This window comes from Heptranchias perlo, chromosome 18 (assembly GCF_035084215.1).
Source record: "Heptranchias perlo isolate sHepPer1 chromosome 18, sHepPer1.hap1, whole genome shotgun sequence".
Classification (NCBI taxonomy): Eukaryota; Metazoa; Chordata; class Chondrichthyes; order Hexanchiformes; family Hexanchidae; genus Heptranchias; species Heptranchias perlo.
Window position 1 is genome coordinate 4,624,139 of NC_090342.1, and position 13,550 is coordinate 4,637,688.

The 13,550-nt window shown below is 44.1% G+C and overlaps 1 protein-coding gene across 6 annotated transcripts in view; it reads right to left on the bottom strand.

The window, feature by feature from the left end:
* The window catches only part of LOC137334524 (uncharacterized), a 156,125-nt gene that overhangs the window by 111,768 nt on the left and 30,807 nt on the right, over window positions 1-13,550 (bottom strand). For all 6 annotated transcript variants that reach the window (XM_067999256.1, XM_067999257.1, XM_067999255.1 and 3 more), the window contains exon 2: window positions 6,446-6,514. In XM_067999256.1, coding sequence (XP_067855357.1) covers window positions 6,446-6,514 — 69 coding nt within the window. The remainder of the gene's footprint in view (window positions 1-6,445; window positions 6,515-13,550) is intronic.

A 13,550-nucleotide genomic window follows, 5' to 3' on the forward strand; every position in this document is an offset into this window, starting at 1 on the left:
GCCAAAGCAAATCATGTCCTCAATTTGTCACTCATGCACATGTATTTCCATTAGGAGCGGTTGGGTATTGACCAGAAGTAGGGATCCTAGTCAATGTTAACCCCTTCCTAAATGAGGCCTACCTTTCTGCCCTACCACTGCCCCATTTGAGCTCTGTTAACACAGCATCGACCAGGGATCAAGTTTGGAAGCTCCTTGGACTGAACTGTTCAGCGATATCACAGGCAGTGCTGAATCACTGAGGCATTTGGCGAGAGGGTTTGCACTTTGTCCGAGATCAGCGTTTTTGAGGTTATCATTTTATGTGGAGTAAACTATACCAATACTAGACTAGCAAACCCAAAGGTCATGAGTTCAAATCGCACCACCATGGCAAATTGTAAATTCAATGAATCTGGTAATTTGTGATCTGGGACCAGGAAAAAGTGACCATAAAAGCTGCCGGATTGTTGTAAAAACCCAACTGGTTCACTAGTGGCATACACGTGACTCCAGTCCCGCACACTGTGGTTGATTCTCAATGCACCTATGGCGGTGAGGGATGAGTAATAAAAGCAGATTTACCAAGTGTTACCCACATCCCAAGAGCAAATAAATAAAAAATTGATTCTCCTCCCTCTTCTTTCAAAGCTTCTTCAAAGTTTATAACCAACAATAATAAGCTGAAGTGCACATATATTTAGACACCTGCTGCCAACTTGTCATCAATTTTTCATATTCAATGCACACACACTACAATAGTAAATTCACTCCAGCATTAAAGGGCTTTATAGTGTTCGTCTGTCAGAGGTGAGTCAGTAAACAAACATGTTAAAGTTAAGTGACAATGTACAAGGAAGCAACTTCAATTAAGCCTTTGCTTAAGTGACCATTTCATGTGAACAAAATGCTTAACTAACCCTTTTTCAATTCTCGTTAATGCTAATATTGATCTAATATTTATCCCTCAACCATCATCACTAAACTAGATTATCTGGTCTTTATCTCGTTGCTGTTTGTGGGACCTTGCTGGGCACAAATTGGTTGCCGCGTTTCCCTTCACTGTAACAGTGACTACACTCCAAAAAGTACTTAATTGGCTGTAAAGCACTTTGGGGCGTCCTGAGGTCGTGAAAGGCGCTATATAAATGCAAGTCTTTCTTTCTTTCCTTAAACAACGCAGAAGGTTCATCAATACTAAAACGGCAGGGACCGATGATGTATTTCGGACTCCGATGTAATTCTGACCTCGAGATTCTTGCAAGGTCTCTGAGCAGAATCGGGCTAGAGGAAGCCCAGGAAAGGAATGTTTTTTTAAACTTTGGTAAGGTTCCTTGCGACCCAGGAGAAAGAAACAGGAGTCTCAGCGAGAGGGGTTGGGGGGTGGGGTGGGGGGATTGGAGTGCAAGTCCTGCGGGGGAGGGGGGAGCAGACATTCCTGCACCTTGGGCGCCACAGGAAGGGTTACTTTTAAAATAAAAAAATGTTCACAACCTGCCGTCGACCTCCCTGTGCTTTCCCGTTCGTCAGAAACAGATCTCTAAAAGGGGTCCTCAACGGGGATTAGGCCCCTCATTTACGTATTCAAGGGACCAGCGGCCTGGGCAGACTGGACCCAGGCCGTGCCACTGCTCAATTGGTCTGCTTTGCACCCGGTTTACGCCCCAAATACGAGCATACCAATCACCACCCTGGAGACTTTCCAAAGGTCATGAGTTCAGGCCTGATCTTGTCATCCAGATATCGTAAATCAATACAGGAGAATTGTTTGTGAAAGAAGCGAAGATATAATGGGAAGCAATTTCCTTGATGGCTTTAGTTGTTTAAATGTGAAAAAAAATGTAATTACTATTGCGGTCTGTGTAAGCCTAGCTGTGCTCTGTTTGAATCAGATAAATATCTACTTCCCTTATTTCATCCTCTTTAACCTTTGGCAAACAAAAACTCAATTTAGAGCAGGCGATTTACATTCTCAGAAAATGAATTGAAGTGTTCTAATTAAATGGCGATGACTAAGGACCGGGATTCACTATGTACATCCAAACATTGTGCTTCAATTATAATACGAGTGCCTTTAACATCTCCCGGCTGATTGTAAAACCTTTCCAGCCTGGTTTGTGTGCCTTTGTTACCTCCAGACTATTCCAATGCTCTCCTGGCTGGCCTACCACCTTCCACCCTCCATAAAATTGAGCTCATCCAAAGCTCTGCTGCCTGTATCCTAACTCATATCAAGTCCCGTTCAGCCTGTGCTCGCTGACCGATATTGGCTCACAGTCCGGGCAATGCCTCAATTTTAAAATTCTCATCCTTGTGTTCAAATCCCTCCATGGCCTCGCCCCTCCCTATCTCTATAACCTCCTCCAGCCCTACAACCCTCCTGACTCCCCAAAGCCTTTCCACCATCTACAAGGCACAAGAAGTCAGGAGTGTGATGGAATACTCTCCACTTGCCTGGATGAGTGCAGCTCCAACAACACTCAAAAAGCTCGACACCATCCAAGATAAAGCAGCCCGCTTGATTGGCACCCCATCCACCACCCTAAACATTCACTCCCTTCACCACCAGCGCACTGTGGCTGCAGTGTGCACCATCCACAGGATGCACTGCAGCAACTCGCCAAGGCTTCTTCGACAGCACCTCCCAAACCCGCGACCTCTACCACTTAGAAGGACAAGGGCAGAAGGCACATGGGAACAACACCACCTGCACGTTCCCCTCCAAGTCACACACCATCCCGACTTGGAAATATATCACCGTTCATTCATCGTCGCTGGGTCAAAATCCTGGAACTCCCTTCCTAACAGCACTGTGGGAGAACCGTCACCACACGGACTGCAGCGGTTCAAGAAGGCGGCTCACCACCACCTTCTCGAGGGCAATTAGGGATGGGCAATAAATGCCGACCTCGCCAGCGACGCCCACATCCCATGAACGAATTTAAAAAAAAGAGATCTCTGCTTTCCTCCAATTCTGGCCTCTTGCACATCCCGATTTCCTCCACTTCACCAATGGCGGCTGTGCCTTCAGCTGCCTAGGCCCTAAGCTCTGGAATTCCTTCCCTAAATCTCTCCACCTCTCTAGCCCTCTCTCCTCCTTTAAGACGCTCCTAAAATCTACCTCTTTGACCAAGCTTTTGGTCATCTGTCCGAATATCTCTTTATGGCTCGGTGTCAAATTTTGTTTGATAATCGCTCCTGTGAAGTGCCTTAAACGTTTCACTACGTTAAAGGCGCTGTATAAATGCAAGTTTTTGTTGTGTGTGCACTTGTGTACTTGTATATCTGGATCCTCAAAAGCACTGCTGCCTCCCAGCTTTGTGTTTGTCTTTCCTAAAACACTCTGCTCAAATCCCTCCATTCCAGTTGCAGGCCGTGAAACAGCTCTGACCAAAGTCGCGACTGGAGTGTCTGTGTCTGTGGCCATGGGGCATGATGCCTCCTCACCCTCCTCAACCCTCCACAGCATTCAATATCGTTGACTACCCCATCCACCTCCAATGCCTTAAAATCAAAATCTTTGCCCCATGTCTAGCAATCCCTCGGCGGCCGTGCCCCACCCCATCCCTGCGATCTTCTCCGACCCCATATCCCCTCCCGAATGCTCTGTTCTTATCACTCTGGCCTTCTGGGCATTTCGCCCACACTTCACCCCTACCATTGGTGGCAGAGTCAGAGGGTCGAGGGTTCGAGCCCCACTCCAGGGACTTGAGCACATAATCCAGGCTAACGCTCCCAGTGCAGCACTGAGGGAACGCTGCACTGTCAGCGGTGCCGTCTTTCGGATGAGACATTAAACTGAGGCCAACTGCCCCCCTCAGGTGGATGTAAAAGACCCCACGGCACTACTTCAAAGAAGAGCAGGGAGTTCTTCCCGGTGTCCTGGCCAATATTTATCCCTCAACCGACATCACCAAAAAACAGATTATCTGGTCATTATCACATTGCTGACTGTGGGATCTTGCTGTGCATGAATTGGCTGCCACATTTCCAACATTACAACTTCAGAAAGTATTTCATTGTCCTGAGGTTGTGAACGACGCTATATAAATGCAAGTCTTTTTCTTTTCCTTTCTCTGATGCGGTGTTCACACTGCATTTTACACGCCAAGACAGAGTGCAACCAATTAAATCCAGATCAACTGAGGGACATATGCCAATGATGAATAAACAATTAAGCTTTTAGTGCAAGCAGATTCAAGAGCTCATCTATCTGGGACTGCACTGGGTCTGAATGGTTGAGACACAGCATAGGAACATAGGAACATGAGTAGGCCATTCTGCCCCTTGTGCCTGCTCCGCCATTTGATAAGATCATGGCTGATCTGTGATCTAACTCCATATACCTGCCTTTGGCCCATATCCCTTAATACCTTTGGTTGCCAAAAAGCTATCTATCTCAGATTTAAATTTAGCAATTGAGCTAGTATCAATTGTTGTTTGCGGAAGAGAGTTCCAAACTTCTGCAACCCTTTGTGTGTAGAAATGTTTTCTAATCTCGCTCCTGAAAGGTCTGGCTCTAATTTTTAGACTGTGCCCCCTACTCCTAGAATCCCCAACCAGCGGAAATAGTTTCTCTCTATCCACCCTATCTGTTCCCCTTAATATCTTATAAACTTCGATCAGATCACCCCTTAACCTTCGAAACTCTAGAGAATACAACCCCAATTTGTGTAATCTCTCCTCGTAACTTAACCCTTGATGTCCGGTTATCATTCCAGTAAACCTACGCTACACTCCCTCCAAGGCCAATATGTCCTTCCGCAGGTGCGGTGCCCAGAACTGCTCACAGTACTCCAGGTGCGGCCTAACCAGAGTTTTGTATAGCTGCAGCATAACTTCTGCCCCCTTGTACTCTAGTCCTCTAGATATAAAGGCCAGCATTCCATTAGCCTTCTTGATTATTTTCTGCACCTGTTCATGACACTTCAATGATCTATGTACCTGAACCCCTAAGTCCCTTTGGACATCCACTCTTTTTAACTTTTTACCATTTAGAAAGTATCCTGTTCTATCCTTTTTTGATCCAAAGTGGGTGACCTCACATTTGTCTACATTGAATTCCATTTGCCACAGTTTTGCCCATTCACCTAACCTATCAATATCGCTTTGTAATTTTATGTTTTCATCTACACTGCTTACAATGCCACCAATCTTTGTGTCATCGGCAAACTTAGATATGAGACTTTCTATGCCTTCATCTAAGTCGTTAATAAATATTGTGAATAATTAAGGCCCCAAGACAGATCCCTGCGGGTCTCCACTTGTCACATCCTGCCAATGTGAGTACCTACCCATTATCCCTACTCTCTGTCGCCTTTCGCTCAGCCAACTTCCTAACCAAGTCCGTACTTTTCCCTCGATTCCATGGGCTTCTATCTTAGCTAATAGTCTCTTATGTGGGACCTTATCAAATGCCTTCTGGAAGTCCATATAAATAACATCCATTGACATTCCCCTGTCCACTACTTTAGTCACCTCTTCAAAAAATTCAATCAGGTTTGTCAGGCACGACCTGCCTTTCACAAATCCATGCTGGCTCTCTCTGATTAACTGAAAATTCTCGAGGTGTTCAGTCACCCTATCCTTAATTATAGACTCCAGCATTTTCCCCACAACAGATGTTAGGCTAACTGGTCTATAATTCCCCGGTTTCCCTCTCTCCCCTTTGTTAAAAAGCGGAGTGACATGTGCAATTTTCCAGTCTAGAGGGACAGTTCCTGAATCTGGAGAACTTTGAAAGATTATAGTTAGGGCATCTGCAATGTGCTCACCTACTTCCTTTAAAACCCTGGGATGGAAACCATCTGGTCCTGGTGATTTGTCGCTCTTTAGTGCTCTTGGAGCATGGAGTCTCGCTGGACGGGTGCGCAGATCGGAGAGTCAGGCGTGGAAGGAGAGGCGATTAACTGGAGGCGTTCCTATCCTCTGGCCATTGACTGTCGTGCCCAGGAATCAGGGAGTGCAGCGAAACAGAAAGGCTGGCTGGCACACCTGCCTCTCCCATCGAAACTCCCATTCACTCCACACCGGGACCAATGTCTCCCAATTTTGGGATGAGCAAGCGCTGACACGAAGGAAGACCTCGGTTTTAATTAACGTTGAAACAATTGAAATTGAGCCACCCGGCCCCAACGCAACACATTCCCGGCCATCGTAATATTCCAGACCCGCAACCAGACTCCCGCTAAAAGCAGGCGTCGGCCTACTTAAGATTTGGAAGTCGCGACTGGATGATGTAATCGGCGCCTCAATGGATCTTTAAAAGGGTCCCGGGTAAAAATCAACCGGGCATCCCCGTCCCGGGACCTTGCTGGGTTCTTCACCCGCAACCGGACGCCCCGTCCACACCTTCCCGCCTCCCGGCTAATATTGCGAAGGAAGCTCACACTCGCCAGCACTTTGCATGCGTTGTAGCTTCAGCCAGTGCAAACAGGAGGCCCGTTAGAGTTCCAATAATACTTACACGGTCCTGAGACAGCCCTCGATCCCACAGCCGGGCGCTGCTCACAAAAGTGAAATAGGAGGGCCCACCCTGGAAAACAAATGAAACCAATTCACATTCCGGCTTCGAGACCCAAACTGTAATCAGAAGGACATAATGGTTCCGATTTCATCTCCCAACACCCAGCACCCACAACCACCAAACCTGATCGACATACCCACTTCTTAACCTCCCAATCCGACCGACTGTAATTAAAATTTGAAGTGCAAATATAGAACAGTGTAATCACACTGACAGTACTGGAGTGTGTGAATATAGAACAGTGTAATCACACTGACAGTGCTGGAGTGTGTGAATATAGAACAGTGTAATCACACTGACAGTACTGGAGTGTGTGAATATGGAACAGTGTAATCGCACTTACAGTACTGGAGTGTGTGAATATAGAACAGTGTAATCACACTGACAGTGCTGGAGTGTGTGAATATGGAACAGTGTAATCACACTGACAGTACTGGAGTGTGTGAATATAGAACAGTGTAATCACACTGACAATACTGGAGTGTGTGAATATGGAACAGTGTAATCACACTGACAGTACTGGAGTGTGTGAATATAGAACAGTGTAATCACACTGACAGTACTGGAGTGTGTGAATATAGAACAGTGTAATCACACTGACAGTACTGGAGTGTGTGAATATAGAACAGTGTAATCACACTGACAGTGCTGGAGTGTGTGAATATGGAACAGTGTAATCACACTGACAGTACTGGAGTGTGTGAATATGGAACAGTGTAATCACACTGACAGTTCTGGAGTGTGTGAATATGGAACAGTGTAATCACACTGACAGTGCTGGAGTGTGTGAATATGGAACAGTGTAATCACACTGACAGTACTGGAGAGTGTGAATATGGAACAGTGTAATCACACTGACAGTGCTGGAGTGTATGAATATGGAACAGTGTAATCACACTGACAGTACTGGAGTGTGTGAATATAGAACAGTGTAATCACACTGACAGTACTGGTGTGTGTGAATATACAACGGTGTAATCACACTGACAGCACTGGAGTGTGTGAATATGGAACGGTGTAATCACACTGACAGTACTGGAGTGTGTGAATATGGAACAGTGTAATCACACTGACAGTACTGGAGTGTGTGAATATAGAACAGTGTAATCACACTGACAGTACTGGAGTGTGTGAATATAGAACAGTGTAATCACACTGACAGTACTGGAGTGTGTGAATATAGAACAGTGTAATCACACTGACAGTACTGGAGTGTGTGAATATAGAACGGTGTAATCACACTGACAGTACTGGAGTGTGTGAATATGGAACAGTGTAATCACACTAACAGTGCTGGAGTGTGTGAATATGGAGCAGTGTAATCACACTGACAGTACTGGAGTGTGTGAATATGGAACAGTGTAATCACACTGACAGTACTGGAGTGTGTGAATATGGAACAGTGTAATCACACTGACAGTACTGGAGTGTGTGAATATGGAACAGTGTAATAACACTGACAGTACAGGAGTGTGTAAATATAGAACGGTGTAATCACACTGACAGTACTGGAGTGTGTGAATATGGAACGGTGTAATCACACTGACAGTACTGGAGTGTGTGAATATGGAACAGTGTAATCACACTGACAGTACAGGAGTGTGTGAATATAGAACAGTGTAATCACACTGACAGTACTGGAGTGTGTGAATATGGAACAGTGTAATCACACTGACAGTGCTGGAGTGTGTGAATATAGAACAGTGTAATCACACTGACAGTGCTGGAGTGTGTGAATATGGAACAGTGTAATCACACTGACAGTACTGGAGTGTGTGAATATGGAACGTTGTAATCACACTGACAGTACTGGAGTGTGTGAATATAGAACAGTGTAATCACACTGACAGTACTGGAGTGTGTGAATATAGAACGGTGTAATCACACTGACAGTACTGGAGTGTGTGAATATGGAACGGTGTAATCACACTGACAGTACTGGAGTGTGTGAATATGGAACAGTGTAATCACACTGACAGTATTGGAGAGTGTGAATATGGAACAGTGTAATCACACTGACAGTGCTGGAGAGTGTGAATATAGAACGGTGTAATCACACTGACAGTACTGGAGTGTGTGAATATGGAACAGTGTAATCACACTAACAGTACTGGAGTGTGTGAATATAGAACAGTGTAATCACACTGACAGTACTGGAGTGTGTGAATATGGAACAGTGTAATCACACTAACAGTACTGGAGTGTGTGAATATGGAACAGTGTAATCACACTGACAGTACTGGAGTGTGTGAATATAGAACAGTGTAATCACACTGACAGTACTGGAGTGTGTGAATATAGAACAGTGTAATCACACTGACAGTACTGGAGTGTGTGAATCTAGAACAGTGTAATCACACTGACAGTACTGGAGTGTGTGAATATGGAACAGTGTAATCACACTGACAGTATTGGAGTGTGTGAATATGGAACAGTGTAATCACACTGACAGTATTGGAGTGTGTGAATATGGAACAGTGTAATCACACTGACAGTATTGGAGTGTGTGAATATGGAACAGTGTAATCACACTGACAGTACTGGAGTGTGTGAATATGGAACAGTGTAATCACACTGACAGTGCTGGAGTGTGTGAATATGGAAGAGTGTAATCACACTGAGAGTGCTGGAGTGTGTGAATATGGAACAGTGTAATCACACTGACAGTGCTGGAGTGTGTGAATATAGAACGGTGTAATCACACTGACAGTGCTGGAGTGTGTGAATATAGAACAGTGTAATCACACTGACAGAACTGGTGTGTGTGAATATAGAACGGTGTAATCACACTGACAGTACTGGAGTGTTTGAATATGGAACAGTGTAATCATACTGACAGTACTGGAGTGTGTGAATATGGAACGGTGTAATCACACTGACAGTACTGGAGTGTGTGAATATGGAACAGTGTAATCACACTGACAGTACTGGAGTGTGTGAATATAGAACAGTGTAATCACACTGACAGTACTGGAGAGTGTGAATATAGAACAGTGTAATCACACTGACAGTACTGGAGTGTTTGAATATGGAACAGTGTAATCACACTGACAGTACTGGAGTGTGTGAATATGGAACAGTGTAATCACACTGACAGTACTGGAGTGTGTGAATACAGAACGGTGTAATCACACTGACAGTACTGGAGTGTGTGAATATAGAACGGTGTAATCACACTGACAGTACTGGAGAGTGTGAATATAGAACAGTGTAATCACACTGACAGTGCTGGAGTGTGTGAATATGCAACAGTGTAATCACACTGACAGTGCTGGAGTGTGTGAATATGGAACAGTGTAATCACACTGACAGTACTGGAGTGTGTGAATATGGAACAGTGTAATCACACTGACAGTACTGGAGTGTGTGAATATGGAACAGTGTAATAACACTGACAGTACTGGAGTGTGTAAATATAGAACGGTGTAATCACACTGACAGTACTGGAGTGTGTGAATATGGAACGGTGTAATCACACTGACAGTACTGGAGTGTGTGAATATGGAACAGTGTAATCACACTGACAGTATTGGAGTGTGTGAATATGGAACAGTGTAATCACACTGACAGTGCTGGAGAGTGTGAATATAGAACAGTGTAATCACACTGACAGTACTGGAGTGTGTGAATATGGAACAGTGTAATCACACTGACAGTTCTGGAGTGTGTGAATATGGAACAGTGTAATCACACTGACAGTACTGGAGTGTGTGAATATGGAACAGTGTAATCACACTGACAGTACTGGAGTGTGTGAATATGGAACAGTGTAATCACACTGACAGTATTGGAGTGTGTGAATATGGAACAGTGTAATCACACTGACAGTACTGGAGTGTGTGAATATAGAACAGTGTAATCACACTGACAGGACTGGAGTGTGTGAATATAGAACAGTGTAATCACACTGACAGTACTGGAGTGTGTGAATATAGAACAGTGAAATCGCACTGACAGTACTGGAGTGTGTGAATATAGAACAGTGTAATCACACTGACAGTGCTGGAGTGTGTGAATATGGAACAGTGTAATCACACTGACAATACTGGAGTGTGTGAATATGGAACAGTGTAATCACACTGACAGTACTGGAGTGTGTGAATATAGAACAGTGTAATCACACTGACAGTACTGGAGTGTGTGAATATAGAACAGTGTAATCACACTGACAGTACTGGAGTGTGTGAATATAGAACAGTGTAATCACACTGACAGTGCTGGAGTGTGTGAATATGGAACAGTGTAATCACACTGACAGTACTGGAGTGTGTGAATATGGAACAGTGTAATCACACTGACAGTTCTGGAGTGTGTGAATATGGAACAGTGTAATCACACTGACAGTGCTGGAGTGTGTGAATATGGAACAGTGTAATCACACTGACAGTACTGGAGAGTGTGAATATGGAACAGTGTAATCACACTGACAGTGCTGGAGTGTATGAATATGGAACAGTGTAATCACACTGACAGTACTGGAGTGTGTGAATATAGAACAGTGTAATCACACTGACAGTACTGGTGTGTGTGAATATAGAACGGTGTAATCACACTGACAGTACTGGAGTGTGTGAATATGGAACGGTGTAATCACACTGACAGTACTGGAGTGTGTGAATATGGAACAGTGTAATCACACTGACAGTACTGGAGTGTGTGAATATAGAACAGTGTAATCACACTGACAGTACTGGAGTGTGTGAATATAGAACAGTGTAATCACACTGACAGTGCTGGAGTGTGTGAATATGGAGCAGTGTAATCACACTGACAGTACTGGAGTGTGTGAATATGGAACAGTGTAATCACACTGACAGTACTGGAGTGTGTGAATATGGAACGGTGTAATCACACTGACAGTACTGGAGTGTGTGAATATGGAACAGTGTAATCACACTGACAGTACTGGAGTGTGTGAATATCGAACAGTGTAATCACACTGACAGTGCTGGAGTGTGTGAATATAGAACAGTGTAATCACACTGACAGTACTGGAGTGTGTGAATATGGAACAGTGTAATCACACTGACAGTACTGGAGTGTGTGAATATGGAACAGTGTAATCACACTGACAGTGCTGGAGTGTGTGAATATAGAACAGTGTAAACACACTGACAGTACTGGAGTGTGTGAATATAGAACAGTGTAATCACACTGACAGTACTGGAGTGTGTGAATATAGAACAGTGTAATCACACTGACAGTGCTGGAGTGTGTGAATATAGAACAGTGTAATCACACTGACAGTACTGGAGTGTGTGAATATGGAACGGTGTAATCACACTGACAGTACTGGAGTGTGTGAATATAGAACAGTGTAATCACACTGACAGTACTGGAGTGTGTGAATATAGAACGGTGTAATCACACTGACAGTACTGGAGTGTGTGAATATGGAACGGTGTAATCACACTGACTGTACTGGAGTGTGTGAATATGGAACAGTGTAATCACACTGACAGTATTGGAGTGTGTGAATATGGAACAGTGTAATCACACTGACAGTGCTGGAGAGTGTGAATATAGAAAGGTGTAATCACACTGACAGTACTGGAGTGTGTGAATATGGAACAGTGTAATCACACTGACAGTACTGGAGTGTGTGAATATGGAACGGTGTAATCACACTGAGAGTGCTGGAGTGTGTGAATATGGAACGGTGTAATCACACTGACAGTGCTGGAGTGTGTCAATATAGAACGGTGTAATCACACTGACAGTGCTGGAGTGTGTGAATATAGAACAGTGTAATCACACTGACAGTGCTGGAGTGTGTCAATATAGAACGGTGTAATCACACTGACAGTGCTGGAGTGTGTGAATATAGAACAGTGTAATCACACTGACAGAACTGGTGTGTGTGAATATAGAACGGTGTAATCACACTGACAGTACTGGAGTGTTTGAATATGGAACAGTGTAATCATTCTGACAGTACTGGAGTGTGTGAATATGGAACGGTGTAATCACACTGACAGTACTGGAGTGTGTGAATATGGAACAGTGTAATCACACTGACAGTATTGGAGTGTGTGAATATGGAACAGTGTAATCACACTGACAGTACTGGAGTGTGTGAATATGGAACAGTGTAATGACACTGACAGTGCTGGAGTGTGTGAATATGGAACAGTGTAATCACACTGACAGTACTGGAGTGTGTGAATATGGAACAGTGTAATCACACTGACAGTGCTGGAGTGTGTGAATATGGAACAGTGTAATCACACTGAGAGTGCTGGAGTGTGTGAATATGGAACAGTGTAATCACACTGACAGTGCTGGAGTGTGTGAATATAGAACGGTGTAATCACACTGACAGTGCTGGAGTGTGTGAATATGGAACAGTGTAATCACACTGAGAGTGCTGGAGTGTGTGAATATGGAACAGTGTAATCACACTGACAGTGCTGGAGTGTGTGAATATAGAACAGTGTAATCACACTGACAGAACTGGTGTGTGTGAATATAGAACGGTGTAATCACACTGACAGTACTGGAGTGTTTGAATATGGAACAGTGTAATCATACTGACAGTACTGGAGTGTGTGAATATGGAACGGTGTAATCACACTGACAGTACTGGAGTGTGTGAATATGGAACAGTGTAATCACACTGACAGTACTGGAGTGTGTGAATATAGAACGGTGTAATCACACTGACAGTACTGGAGTGTGTGAATCTAGAACAGTGTAATCACACTGACAGTACTGGAGTGTGTGAATATAGAACAGTGTAATCACACTGACAGTACTGGAGTGTGTGAATCTAGAACAGTGTAATCACACTGACAGTACTGGAGTGTGTGAATATAGAACAGTGTAATCACACTGACAGTTCTGGAGTGTGTGAATCTAGAACAGTGTAATCACAGTGACAGTACTGGAGTGTGTGAATATAGAACAGTGTAATCACACTGACAGTACTGGAGTGTGTGAATATAGAACAGTGTAATCACACTGACAGTACTGGAGTGTTTGAATATGGAACAGTGTAATCACACTGACAGTACTGGAGTGTGTGAATATGGAACAGTGTAATCAC